The sequence below is a fragment of the Myxocyprinus asiaticus genome, chromosome 37 (genome assembly GCF_019703515.2).
Source record: "Myxocyprinus asiaticus isolate MX2 ecotype Aquarium Trade chromosome 37, UBuf_Myxa_2, whole genome shotgun sequence".
Lineage (NCBI taxonomy): Eukaryota > Metazoa > Chordata > Actinopteri > Cypriniformes > Catostomidae > Myxocyprinus > Myxocyprinus asiaticus.
This window is the reverse complement of record NC_059380.1, coordinates 19,252,911-19,268,207: the sequence shown is the minus strand read 5'-3', so window position 1 is coordinate 19,268,207 and position 15,297 is coordinate 19,252,911. Positions and strand designations below refer to the sequence as shown.

Genomic DNA, 15,297 nt, shown 5'->3' with positions numbered 1-15,297 from the left:
AACCCTTCAGAAACTACTCGTGTCAAATGAATCACTGAATCGCTTTTGAAGAGGTTCAGTGGCAGGGACCGTTCAAACGAACCAAATCATTAAAATGAATCGGACCTCTCAACGTTTCAAATGTGTCGACTGAAGTTACCGCTGTGTCTGTTTTAAAAGGTTAAGCCGCCGCTGAACTCTAATTGGACTTATTTCCATCTGTGGGCGGATGCAGCAGGTATGTGTGGTCGGGAGGCGTGCCAATCATCTTGGAATGTGCACGCCCACTCTTCTCTGAAAGTGCTGCACATTCAGTTTGCGAGGACGCTCTGTGTGTTGTTTCGGATGTACCACACATACACATGACAGGATACAGGCTCGGAGCCAGGCGACAGAAGACAATATGTCAGTTTTGGTCATGTTTTATGCGATGAGTATATTACTGCCATGGTTTTTAGCAGTGTTACAGAGGTGAGCGGCAATGTATGGCTGCGTAGCGCTGTTTGACGGACCGTAGCGGCTGCGCTTATGTTAACGCACAACAATCCTTTTAGTTCGCACTTAAACTTTGTGAGAACTTTGCGGCATCTCTTCTCATTTTGACTGGCGAGGTGAGACAGCGCGAAGCATGGCGACACAAAACGACTGCTCTGTCAAGGTCTCTTTAAGGTAAGCCAGACTGTCTAATCTGCCGACTGTGGCAACATGCAACCAGCATTTCCCATTGTTTGTAGTGTATAATTCGACTTACAGTGTCATTCATGCTTTAAGTACCATGCAATATATAACTGCATTTAAAACAAAGACATACAGGGCTGTTGCAATCTATGGGTGTGTGCTGCGCAAGGTAACCCCGGGTGGACACTCACACATAGATAAAACTCACAGAATGTGTAGCATAGTAGACAATCGTCAATAGTGTTGTTAAACACAGACTCCTGTGCACGAACTATAGTTACACTTCAGGGGCATGCTTAATTACCTCAAAATGCACAATTGTACATACGTTACAGTTTGGTTTGGCTTGGTTCGTCTCTATGCATTGTAGATGAGTCTGGAGAAGGGTGCATTGAATTGCTTAATGAGTTTTGCATAACTGCTGAAGGACATCAAGTGATGCAGGAATGTCTGCAAGGTGATAATGACACAGAGACGCGCGCGCGCGCTCACTCTCTCTCTATTGTTTATTTTCTTTGTTAATACATCGCAGTATAGGTCGGTATAGGTCAATATTTGATAGAGGCACCATGACGCTGCCTGTCTTCGCCTCCATCTGCAATGAGCATCAGAATTGCCAATCACATTATTGCTATTACTCAAGAGCGGTGAGCTCGTACAATTGAATCGCGTGTCAGCAGTCAGGAGAAGCGAACAGCGAAGGGCTGCAGCATGACTCGAGGCGGTGGTCTGACTGAGCATTGTCTGGCAACCTGGAGAAAGCAGAGCAGTTTAGAGAAGCAAATCAAGTGTTTGGTGTGTTATATCCATACAGTCCCATTTTCATTCTGTGAGCACCTCCTGTGAGCTGCATGCAGTTCCCCTTGTTTTGATTTAAAGGGCCAAATGGAAGTACTGTTTGCAGAAATGAATAAAAACATTGAAGTGGCTCTTTTGTGTTTTCTGATATTAGGAGCTGAGTCTGCAGGTGCATGCTACTGATTTTTGATGCACAGGTTGTATAGTGAGGGTGCTTTACTTTGGCTGCTGCTTACTCTGGGTCACCTGCAGATGGGAGGGGGAGCATTAAATCAATGAATGAAGTAAACCCACATGTTCTGTGGAGCATCACAAAGACAGACTGTTATTTAAAGCCATATTTAATCTACACACCAGAGGGTTGTGTGAATGTAGTTACAGTGCTTTTAAGGCAGCACTGTATTAATTAGGGTTGCCAATACAGGTTCAATACAGGGCATTTCGCCATCTGATCAGGGTCCCGCTCAAGCGTCTTCCTGCTGAAATACAGGACAATAGGCTTCCCGTATGGGACATCTTCATTTCTGTCGAAATACGGGACGTCCCGGCTAATACGGGACAGTTGGCAACCCTAGTATTAATATTCCTCAAACAAGGATCACTGTTATTATTGCTCATTATATTTATGATTAGAGAATAAACCCTGAACCCTAAGTATTACAGTTCGGCACATAAAGGTGCATTCACACTGACTGCAATTTGCAGCAAGAGGTCAACTGGAAGTCATTTATTTTTCAATGACCTTTGGCAATGCAACAGAGCTGAGCAGAGTTCAACTTGATGAGCAGCAACATGATGCGGTGACCAGGGGCGGACTGGCCATAGGGAAAACCAGGAGTTTTCCTGGTGGGCCGGCCACGAAACGGGGCCGAACGGGCGGTGATAAGCTGAAACGGGCTGCCGTGTTATGTCGAATGGGCCACAACTGGCTGAAGAGGGCCGCAAAACAGCGCCGCGGTATGCTGAAGGGGGCCGTGACAACAGCCCCCCAGACTCAGCTCCTAATACCAAAAAAAAAAACACAAGAGCCACTAAATTTTTTTTATTAATTTCTGCAAACAGCACTTCCATTTACGATGCAACAGAGCTGAGCAGAGTTCAATTTGATGAGCAGCAACACAATGCGGTGACCAGGGGCAAACTGTCCATTGGGAGAACTGGGACTTTTCCCGGTGGGCCGGCCAAGAAACGGGGCCGAACGGGCGGCGATAAGCTGAAACAGGCTGCCGTGTTATGTCAAATGGGCCACGACTGGCTGAAGAGGGCCGAAAAACGATGCTGCGATTTGCTGAAGGGGGCCGTGATATGCAGAAAAGGACAGTGAAACAGCCCCCAAGACTCGGCTCCTAATACCAGAAGACACAAAAGAGCCACTTAAATTATTTTTTTTTTTAAATGCTTTTGGCATCAAAAGCAGATAATAACTGGATTATATCAAATCTCATGTAAGTGTGGTTTTCTTGCTTTGTCTGATTTGTTTTAAATAAGCGTATTTTTGGGAGTTATCAGCATTTTGGTGTGCATATAAATTGGCCAGAAATTGGCCGCCTAATACGTAGGATAATGTGGTCGAGTAGAAACACCTATTAACAGTACGTAGACTTAGCTTACTCCAGTGATTTAATTGCAGTCAGTGTGAACTCACCTTAACTTATCTCACATTAGCTCTACAGATATGTGGCAGTGGGGGCGTGGTCAATTATCCATCTGGAGAGAGAGAGAAAGCGGTAAGGGCGCTTGCACCTGAGCTAAATTATGTCTAACACCTGTCTCTAATTACAGTGAGCACGGGGAGAACGGCATAAAAGAGCCACACCGCCAGCAGACCAGAGAGAGAGAGCGAGCCTGGGTCCAGAAAGTGATTGTTGTGAAGCTGAAGAGATTATTGTGAACTAAGAACTTATTATTGTGAAGCTAAGAATTTATTATTGTGGAACTGAAGAGAATAGTGTGTGAAGCTGTGAGCGCTGAAGTGTGGTCATTAAAATCCTTACCTGTGAGTGGAGCAACCTGCCTCCCGTGTCCTTCTTATCGACTGCCGTTACAGAATAGTACCTCAAATTGTGTGGCTTGTTAATCGTTCGTTGTTGTTCTTTTTGTTTTTTTTATAATCTATATACTTTTTGAGAAATTTAAGATAAAAAATTAAAAATCTCCCATTGACTTTCATTGTTGAAATTTTTGCCATTGTAAATCTTGCCTTTTCGTGTTGTCTGCGTGTGTCAGGAATCTACTAAAGAGAATCACAAAGCAGCTAATGCATTGAACGCAGCCGTACTGTACAGGCCCACGGTCAATGGGGTATCCTTTGAAAGGCTAGAATGCTTGACCGCATGCAAGACGTACCTGCAGACGAAAAAATAAAGCATTTCCTAGGCTTCACACTGTATAGACTGTGTTGCATTATGTCTTGATTTCTGTGTTTAGTCGACAGAAAACAAGATGTGTGCTGAGTGTCATGACAGCACCAAAGCAGCTCTGTGGTGTTTCATGTACACAGAGCCCAAGCCTGAAACCTTATCTAAAAATTTAAATGCAAATGTATGTATAGTTGCATTTGCTGTATTACAATTGTCTTTTTCTACTTATGTTTGAAGAAGTGAAACAGTATTGGCAAATTATGCTTCATTAAGCAATGGCACTCTTGTGTAGACCTCTTGGGGAGCTTGAGATTTTCAGCACTATAAAATCAGAAATAGGAAGCAGAAAAATCCTCAAGAAATGGCATCTCTTGCATAATTGGAATCTCTTTTATGGAATTTCCCATCAGAATCAGTGGATTAGGGCAGGAGGGGTATGATTTGGCTGGGTTGTGGAGAAATAGTAGACATCAGCCAATCAAATTGTCCATTTTACGGACCCAGGAATTTGCAAAGGCCCACACAAGTTGGCAGGCAATTGGTTTCCAGACCTGTAAAGCAAGTCCACATGCCTCTTAACAAGTTTGTTTTTCAGGAAGTCCTTACCAGTAACTTCAGGATTTATAGTATTGCGAATATGAATTGCACTGCTTTACCAGTATGTCACTGCATTGCTTTTCTCTGTGAAATATCTACTTCACCAGTACTACTGACAGACGAAATGTCCTAGCCACAGTGAGAATGTGTGACCAAATGTCCTCAGTTCTTCAGTAGCAAGCTCAGCTTCTCATGAGTTGACTCTTTTTCTACCTCATTTCCTCTTAATCACCATTAAAGTGTGGTTGAGAGATGGATTGTGTTTGCATCTCTGTGTGTGTGTGCTGTCCCCTGGGTTGTATGTCATCTGTAGGCCATCGTTCTTTGCCTCCACCCTCTTGGTGTAGACAAACGAGACTTTCCCCAGAAATGTTGAGTCAACAGTGCTGTTAAAATTAAACACAAAGTGAAATTTGTTTTGCTGATGATTTTTTTGACTGATAAAAGAAGGTTATCCATAGTGAGGAGGCAGGCTGTCTGTAGATGTATGGGTCTGGTAGGGATGCCTTCAGGCTTTTGAGATAGGCTAATGCATGTTTGATGATGTCACCGGGAATCTTCCAAAAGCTGTAATCATTTTTAAGAATTTTTCCTCCTTTTGCTTTGAACCAAACTATTGATTCGCCGTAATGAAATTTCTGGACACACTGGGCCCGAAACCCAAAATGCTAATTTAAATTGGGATGATATGAACTTTAGCTAGCTTATTTTATAAAACCTGGATCATTTTAAATGCATGCTGCTTTTTCATGTCAAGCTTTCTATTATCGGATCTGTTAAAATAGTGTTTCTACTCTTATTTTAGGTCAAGATATTTGGCCTATTTTGGTTTATCCCTAAACCAAACTCAAGCATAATGGCTGCTAGATAACTTTTATGTGGCTGCATTTGACAATTTGAGAAGCGCATGACCTGTATATGTGTATGTTTTCTATTGACATGGCCTGATCTTTTCTCAAGGGTCTGGCTGAGAATGCAGAGGATGTTGGGGGGTCTTGCTTTAACAGTTGAGCTTTCTGGGAACCAGACACATAATTGCCTCATTATTCATGGGAATAGCTTCCCCCTTTTAAGACTTTGGAGCAAAACGTTTTGGACCTTTTAAGATTCATGGATTTCACAGAAGCTACATGGTGGCCAAATGGAGGTCGTCTCTGTGACGTTCTCATTGGGTTTATTGAATGTTTTCTGACCTTAGAAAGGCAGTAGTTGCATTACTTCCAAGTAGGCACTGAACATTATTTTGATCCGGCCGGTTATCCATTCATTGAACTATGCTAAAGAGGAACTGTAAAAGCTAAATTGCAGTGTTCTTTGTAAAGGTGATCTTGTAACTGCCTGTTTTGTTTCTGTCATGCTGTATAGACTAATTCCTATACTCAAATGTATGGGCCTTTTCTCTGTTTTCAATTGGGATATAAAGAATGGGGGTTATCTAGATGGGGCTTGTTTGGTTAAGCTGCACTTAATTAATGTTGCAGATCACACGATTAAGTCGATAAGCTAATTTAGGAACTCAGTGATGCACTCAAGTCTGAAAAAGGGCTAAACCATTTTGCCGAATGGGTGCTCATCTTTATTTATTTATTTATTTATTTTTTTTGGATTTTTCCCCTTTTTCACCCAATTTGGAATGCCCAATTCCCAGTGTGCTTTTAAGTCCTCGTGGTTGCGTAGTGATTCGCCTCAATCCGGGTGGCGGAGGACGAATCCCAGTTGCCTCCGCGTCTGAGACCATCAACCCGCGCATCTTATCACGTGGCTTGTTGAGCACGTTGCCACGGAGACATAGCGCGTGTGGAGGCTTCACGCCATCCACCACGGCATCCGCGCTCAACTCACCACGCATCCCACCGAGAACGAACCACATCATAGCGACCACGAGGAGGTTATCCCATGTGACTCTACCCTCCCTAGCTACTGGGCCAATTTGGTTGCTTAGGGGACCTGGCTGGAGTCACTCAGCACACACTGGGATTCGAACTAGCGAACTCCAGGGGTGGTAGCCAGCGTATTTTACCACTGAGCTACCCAGGCCCCCCAGTGCTCATCTTTTAAGTTTCAAGATTTGATCTGGTTTCAGGGAGTAGCATCTTGTTGATTGTGCACTTAAATTTGAGTTATTATGGACAGTGCTTACAATGACAGTCGCCACAGCCACATGGGCTGTAGCTTTTTCAATCTGTCGCTGTTTCTCTACTTCCTGTTGGTAAAATGTTTAGGCCTGTCTTGCTCACCCTGGGGAGGACGGGTGGGGTCCCGTGAGCCTTAAACTCATATTTTGCCCCAAACCACAATATGCACTAACATTCCCTTGGCATACACAGACCTTGTCATCACATGCACCTAACTGCCTGTCAAAAAAGTCCTTTCATTCAGCTAATAGCACTCAAATTCTTAAATTAAAGTTGTCAGGAAATAATTGCATGCTATTTTGAGAAAATCTCACTATGTGTGTGTTGTCATTAGGACTGCATGATTATCCTCTTGCGACCCCGCCATGTGTAGTGACTGCACTTGTGTGGACGTTGTATTTTGGCTTATATGCAACGCATAATTTAAATTCATTTAAACTGACTGATCTCAGTTCAGAAGACTCTGGGCTGTCAGTAAAGGGTTAAACTTTTGATCCGATCACATGTGGTCAGGGGCCACAACATTGTTTACACTTGGTCGCTTAAATGCGTCTCCTTTGACCACATGTGATCGGATTTGGAGGGGAGGGAATCTGTTTCATGAAGACATACTGTACATCAATCATGTAGGGCTTTACTGGTTGTTTAGATCAGTGTTACTATCAGAAATAATTAATAATTATTTCTTTAGTTATTAATATTTAAATTAATTAATTTAATCTAACTCATTAAAACCTCATATGGGGCTCCAGTAAATGTAGTGCGCTACATTTAGGAGCGGGTTTGGTTATTAGCAATAATTAATAATATCAAAGATAATTGTTAATGGTTAACATCGATGAAACGTTAATTAAAATTAACACTAGCTTATTGATCATTCAAATTCAACAATCATCAAAGATAATTATCAATTATCAAAAATCAACAGAATATTAATAAGGATTAACATTGATGGGGCACCACCCTGGAATCAGGGACTAATAACCAGATAGTATAACAGTCTCAATATTAGATTGTTGCTTAGGAAAATCGACATCCGAAGAATATAGATTTTCGGGAAAAAAAACAATGAATGAAGGTTTGAATCAGAGCACTGACATCCCGTCAGCATGACACAGGCGTATGCAAAACAAACCAAAACACTTCTCTTCATAATATAAACAAAGTTTATTTATGCAGTAATATCAATTAATAATTAATACAATGCAGTCAAACTTCCGACTTACAACTACTAACTAAACAGTGATATGATTAGATATGGAAATCAAAATAATCCTATAACACATGAGGGTGTGAATGTTTGTGAGAGGTCGCGTGTGTGTGTGTGTGTGTGTGTGTGTGTGTGTGTGTGTGTGTGTGTGTGTGTGTATATGTGTGTGTGGTTAGTACGAGAGAGAGAAAGAGAGAGAATAAAGTGACGGCCCTAAAGCCGATTTCGCAATCGTGGGAGAGAAAGCAGCTGTTATTTTATCATTCAGAGACGCGTGGACGGCTCGTAAACAGTCCCGCATTCTTTGATTCTTTAATGGATAAACTCAGTTTGCCGGTCTCACCTGCGATGGTGGAAATGCACAACAGCCCACTGTGGTTGGACCACGATACAACAAATCTCATTCGTGATAATTAATACCCTGAGTATTAATAATGAGCGGACATGGCAGTCCGTAAACTGTACAAGCAAAAACCTTGAAACACAAGAATAACACACTATAATATTCTATCTCTGCCCAGACGTAAACCTCTTACTTGAATTGTATGAGGATGTAGAATGTGTGTTCATCCGTCCTTTAACTCCGACCCGGTTCCTTGAGGCTCGGGTGATGACGGGAGGCCGTTTCCTCGCTCTGTTGGTGGGCACGGCTGCTGATTCTCGGCGGGCTGACGGAGAACTCAGAAATGTCAACTTGATTGAAGATGGAAGAGAAATCTTTAATCTCTTCACTTCTGCAGGCAAACGGATGAAGATGCAGATTGCTCGGTGGTCTTCTTCGGATCCATTAGAGTGTTCGGTTGAACACAGAGTAATCTCAACTCGTCCAGCGAGATGGAGATTGTATGGCCACAGTTTCAAGTCGGATGTTACTTCCTTGTGCCACGAAGCTGCACCTGAGAGCAGCGATGAGCTGCGTCTACACCCGGCAAGCAAAGTTGCTGGAAGCAAATCCCAGAAGCATTTCAGAGGTGATGATGTCATAGTGGAGGGACGTTCTGTTGTGTGCCTCATCCAGTAGGAGTTGAGAGTTCGATCCTTTAGTGAGCAAGGCTTCATGGGATTTGTAGTCTGTTTTGGACTCCCTTTGTTTGATTTTGGCTCGATTTTTATCAGTAAGATTTGCGACTTGGTATGTGGGGGCTTGAGTTAGGTTTTTACGACTGTGTTAGGCCTGCCTTTGTCTTCTATCTGAATACATGAGGCCCAACAATCACTGTGTCAGTGTGTTACTGCATGACATTAAAGTGCAACAAAGTCAGAAAAGGCAAAGAACATGCTGCATTCATCTTGCCATCAATTTTCATAAGATTCCCCGTGCCTTTAGAGCTCACGCACCCCCAAAACATCAGTGAGCCACCACCATGCTTCACAGTGGGGATGGTATTCTTTTCACTATAGGCCTTGTTGACCCCTCTCTAAACGTAGCACTTATGGTAGTGACCATAAAGCTCTATTTTGGTCTCATCACTCCAAATTACAGTGTGCCAGAAGCTGTGAGGCGTGTCAAGGTGTTGTCGGCATATTGTAACCGGGCTTTTTTGTGGCATTGGTGCAGTAAAGGCTTCTTTCTGGCAACTCGACCATGCAGCTCATTTTTGTTCAAGTATCGTCGTATTGTGCTCCTTGAAACAACCACACCGTCTTTTCCAGAGCAGCCTGTATTTCTCCTGAGGTTACCTGTGGGTTTTTCTTTTGTATCCCGAACAATTCTTCTGGCAGTTGTGGCTGAAATCTTTCTTGGTCTACCTGACCTTGTCTTGGTATCAAGTGATCCCCGAATTTTCCACTTCTTAATAAGTGATTGAACAGTACTCACTGGCATTTTCAAGGCTTTGGATATCTTTTTATATCCTTTTCCATCTTTATAAAGTTCCATTACCTTGTTACGCAGGTCTTTTGACAGTTCTTTTCTGTTCCCCATGGCTCAGTATTTAGCCTGCTCAGTGCATCCATGTGAGAGCTAACAAACTCATTGACTATTTATACACAGACACTAATTGCAATTTAAAAAGCCACATGTGTGGGAAATTAACCTTTTAATTGTCATTTAAACCTGTGTGTGTCACCTTGTGTGTCTGTAACAAGGCCAAACAATCAAGGGTATGTAAACTTTTGATCAGGGCCATTTGGGTGATTTCTGTTACCATTATGATTTAAAAAGGAGCCAAACAACTATGTGATGATAAATGGCTTCATATGTTCACTATCCTTAAATAAAAGAAAAAGAAAATTTCACAATTTCTGCCAGGGTATGCAAACTTTTGAGCACAACTGTGTGTATGTATGTATGTGTATATATATATATATATATATATATTAGTTTACATGCAGAATCTGATACTGATTATGATTAATAGGGCAAACAATGTGTAAAGATATAAACTGTTTAAAAGTTCAATTGTTTCAAATCAAAGTTTTCTTGTAATATCTGATATTTAATTTGAGCTGATTTTTTTTATTGTTATCAGCGTTTTGTTGTACATGTAAATCAGTGAATGCACAAAAAATCCTGTAGCTCAACAGGCTATCAGTGCTAAGGTCACAAGTTCGATTCCCAGGGACCATATACTGATAAAATGTATAGCTTGAATGCACAGCAAGTTCCTCTGCAATTACACTTAAATGTACAAAAATAGCTGCTGTTTCACTTTCCACAGGAAATTGTTAATTCTAAAGTTATTTTTACAGTCTTTGACAGCATTAAGTTCAATGCACTTCACAGGAAGTGATAACTGTGGAGCTTAGAGGTATGTTTCTGTGACCTAGTTGTGACACTAGTCTCAGTTTCTTGCAGGCAGGAAGATGTGGGATTAAATGCACACAGTAGCCAACTCTGCACAAAACACCAGCAGCCAGTGAAACCACCTTTCATGTTTGCTTGAGGGCGTCCCTTTAAAACCCCTTCCAGAGCCATCTACCCTGTTTCACTGAAATGAGGTGGAGACAGTCAGTGAAAGAGAGAGAGAGAGAGAGAGAGAGAGAGAGAGAGAGAGAGAGAGAGAGAGAGAGAGAGAGAGAGAGAGAGAGAGAGAGAGAGAGAGAGAGAGAGAGAGAGAGTCAATTGATAATGTGTTTCTGGGTGAATTAGATGCTGTTTATTGGAACATCGTCCTCTTTGAAAGAAAAGCCTGGTTGTGTTTCAGATGAAAAGGGGAAGAGACTTGGAGGGAGATGGAGTAGGGTAAAAGAGAAAAGGAGAGCGAGAGAGCAACAGAGTGGGCAAGAGAAAGCAGGAAGTGTCTTTTTCTTTACCAGTGTCAAAGGGCTGCATAGGAAAATCAACATTAGCTCTCAGTGTAAGCACACAGAGGTCAATTTATTAATTTTTTGTGTGTGATAGCTTGTTGTGCTGTGTGTGTGTCTTGAGGGCACTGATAAAGAGCTATGTATGTCACAGACTCTCGCACAGTGCAATGTCATTGTGCCATAGAGTAAAGTCATTACACAAAGCCACTATGTTTTGTCTTCAGGATATTTAACACATCAGATGCTCTCAGACAGAGCATGCATAAACGGGACAATATTATAGGGATAGTTCAGTCAATTCTGTCATCATTTACTTGCTCTCATACATCCAAACCCATATGGCTTCTTTCCTGATATGCAGAAAGGAGGTGATTTGAAGAATGTTAATGATTCTCTGTTACATAAAAAGTAGCATAGATGCTCTCAAATTTGATTTGCGGTTGAGCATTATAAACTTTACGAGTGAAGCAGACTGATCTCATAGTGAGATCGGAAACAGTAGGTTGACTTTTCATTAGGGCTGTGTATTGATACAGATTTCCCGATCAAATTCGATTCCGTTTCACAAGCCCTCGATTCGATTCCAGTTTCGATTCAGTATCAATTCATATAGGTATATTTCATTTATAATGTCCCTTTTGCTTATAGATAAAAGAAATTCTAGCTAATGCTGTCAATTATACAGGGGACCTTTTAACTAGGTTAATTAGGAAAATATGTAACTAAATATTTATTACTTTTTCATCATTTTGGTCACATTTTGGCTTTTTAAAATGAACAAATATATTCAGTCAATAAATAAGATATTATATTTCATATATAATTTTTGTTAGATATTTATTGTTAAATTGCATAATTTGTACTACTTACAAGTATTTACATTTCTGTAAACAGCTCCTTTAAATGAGTGCATGTTAACTAGTGAGGACTTAAATGACTTTACCTCATCTGTACGATGCATGATTAGAATGAAATGGTTTTTTTTTGTAGTTGTTTTTGATCAACAACTGACTTTAAAGAACAGAAAGGGTATTAAACGAGACAGAATTCAGTGACAAATGGGTTGCATGGATCTCGTCCTTGAACACACATTACACGGAACAACTTGTACTCTCAACACACTGCTAAAGGATCTCACTGCTGAACACTTCACGACTGAACTACACAATTACTGGTGAGTGAAATGTAATTATTTACCAGTCAGTTGCCAAATATATACGCTTTAGTTGCATAGCGCAAAATTTGGTTGCAAATGCGAGTGATTTCCTCTTACTGTAGTAGAGGTTTGCGCATTGAGTGAAAGATCGATCTTGGGATAGTTTAAATTTGTGGTCAACCGATATATCGGCGAGGCTGATAAATCGCCCGATATTCTGACTTTTTTAATTATCGGCACCGGCCGATACATTTTCCCATTTGGCCGATTTGTTTCTTGAGGGCGCTGAAAATCGACTGCTTGCATGTGAAGTGACTGAGACATGTAAACGACCAGTCACGGTTCGTTTTGTTGTTTTGTGCCATCGTATTGGTACAATAATAGGCCGGTGTGCAACACAGTGCCATTTAAACGGTCCGCATATTAGAGCCGCGGCAGAAGCATTTGAGCTCATAATGTTAAAGTGCTTACCTGTTTCATTCACCTTCTCTCTCCTCAACAGTTCCCTGTAACTTCTAACTGTCTTATCGAATGATAAAAAGGCAAATATCAATAAAACTAATATCATATACCGTCTTCAAATATGCGCATATCTCGTTAAAACAAACTTGAGCAGATCCAGCATCCTGTGGAGTGCTCAGAAATCTTCCTCTTAAGCACATATTCTTACAGTCTCTCCTCAACAGTTCCCTGTAAACTTTTTCTAATGATAAAAGGCAAATATCAATAAAACGTCTATTATATACCATCTGCAAATATGCAGATATCTCGTTTAAACAGAACCTCATGAAAATCCAGTGTTTTCTTCCATTCAAGCGCTCATCTAATATCTTCCACTGAAGTGCGTATTCTATCAGCCAGAATCAAAAACTTCAGGATCAGGATCAAAAGTTCCTCTGATACACAAATCATGATGGTCACTCCGTGACAATCCAAGCAGGCATTCCAGGCCATTTAAACTGCCAGGAGATTGCTTCTCATGCTGGATCCACACGAGCGCATGAGTGCAACTTCGATGTAAAAGCGCTTCACGTGTGCTATAAGTAAATGTCTTGTTCACTATGCACTGTATGTGCAGTTGGTTTGATTTGGCATTTTTTGGAAAATGCAATTGCTAACATGGAGATGCCATTCATGGTTGCTGGACTACTGTGTGTACTGTTATTTCCTTCATAATGTATTCACAATTTCTTCATGTGCAAATAAATTACTAAAATTTGATGACTAAACAGTAATCAGAAGAAACTGCAATCTACCATTTAAAATACAATATTATTTTTGTTAGATTATTTTTACAAAGTAAAATTTTTGTGTGAAATTGGGTAAATATAGTGCTAAATAAAAGTTTATTCATTTTTTAAGCAATTTTAATGTTTATGTTATTTACTGTATTAAATTGTGTGATATATAGGCAGTGTATCAGCCTATTGGCCACCCTAATCTCTGGATATCGGCATCGGCCATTTAAAAAAAAACATATTGGTCGACCACTAGTTTAAATGAAGATCGCAATTAATCCTAAAAAACAATATTTTTAACCACCCCTACTTTTCATTTGCTAAAATCGGTGTGTGTTTACTGAAATGTGAAACACTGCCCCCAGTTGCCAAAGCTGTAAGTGTTGTTTGATGTATGGGCACATTTAAGCTCCATTTTCTGTTTGTAATCTCCACGGTGGTGCACCTAAAGCGAGTTGTGAAGCAAGTTTTTTTATTTATTTTTTTATTTATTTTTTTTAGCTGTAATGGTTGTAATACAGTGAAGAGGAAAGCATATTTTATAAACTCTACCCCCAAACCAAACCTAAACCTAACCATCAGTGGAGTAAAAATGTAATTTTAGAGGTAAAAATGCAACCTCAGAATCACGCTTATCACTAATTAAGCTAACGTGATTACTTCCTGGTTTCAACATGGGATCTGAACCTTGGTCTCCAACTCTGCTGATGCAACATGCTTCCGGTCGCGCCACAAGGGAAGTTAAACACATTGGAGCCCATTCGAAAGTCTCTGAATGTCACACTTCCCATGTGATCATGTTAAGTGAAGATGTGTTGCATCAAGTTTGATATCAGTGATGGCAAACTCCATTGCGTCTCTTCTATTTAGTAACCAATATTGACACCCCAATTTTGAATATGTAGAAGTGTGAATGAGGCTTGAGAGCTGCAACAAAGGGAAAGTTTTCAGTGCATAGCAACTTAAATGGTCATCTGTTATTCACACAAATCTTTCGAATGGCTTCAGAAGACTTAGAATAAAAAATAAAAATAAATAAGAATCATATAAACAACTTTAATTGTAGTTTTGTTGGTGCTTTTTTTTTTTTTTTACCCTTTTTGAGCTTAACAGTCCTTCGTCACTATATGGTTTTGTTAATAGTGATTGATCTTTTTGAAATGTGTTAATGTGAAGCAGAGGTATTTGTGTGTGGATGTGAGTGTGCTTGCAGTGTGCATACAACTATAAAAAAGTTTAATTGGGATCAAGGGAGCATGGCATAAGCAATTCCCAGTTTATTCTCACTCGTCAAGTTTAATCTTATCACAATTGTAAAATAATTAACCTAGAGGACTAATAATCATATTTGGATTTTGTATTTCTGAACTTTTTGCTGCCAGAAGCCCTTTCTGCTCCTTGCACTTAAATGAGTAAAGGTTCCGAAAAAAAAAAAAAAAAAAAAATTGATATATAAATACACATACATGGGCTGTTTTTCTGTTTTCATGCTCTGCTGATCTCTCTTGGCTCCCTGCCGGAATGTCCAAGGGCCGTGCGGTAGCGCGGAGGCCGCAGAGTGCATCCCCCTCCCTCAGACACTGGACCTCATTCTGTGAGAGCTCCTACCCTGGCCTTTGAATTCAAACTGACTCCCTGCTACACTGTCCAGCCAACAGCCCCCTCCATAGCCCCTCTTTTCTCTTCTGTGAATTGATGGGGGGTTGAGGGGTTGGAACAAAGAACTGAATAGATTGCTGGTTTTGTTACCTTTGCACTAGGCCCATCTTAACCCCTTATTCTGTGCTTTTCACAGCAAAACCAGGGCCTGGAACAATCACACAGGCTCACAACGCCCAGGTTCTGGAGCGCACAGCGAGGGCTAGCCCACTTTATTTAAAGGGACCTGCTGCATATT

General features: G+C 40.8%; 1 protein-coding gene across 7 annotated transcripts in view; it reads left to right on the top strand.

Annotated features, from left to right (window-relative positions):
• The first annotated feature begins 297 nt into the window (after window positions 1–297).
• The window catches only part of kif21b (kinesin family member 21B), a 126,932-nt gene continuing 111,932 nt past the window's right edge, over window positions 298–15,297 (top strand). For all 7 annotated transcript variants that reach the window (XR_007895062.1, XM_051676435.1, XM_051676433.1 and 4 more), the window contains exon 1: window positions 298–648. Coding sequence is in view for 6 of the 7 variants with exons in the window: in XM_051676435.1 (XP_051532395.1) it covers window positions 608–648 (41 nt within the window). In the remaining variant the exon portion in view is untranslated. The remainder of the gene's footprint in view (window positions 649–15,297) is intronic.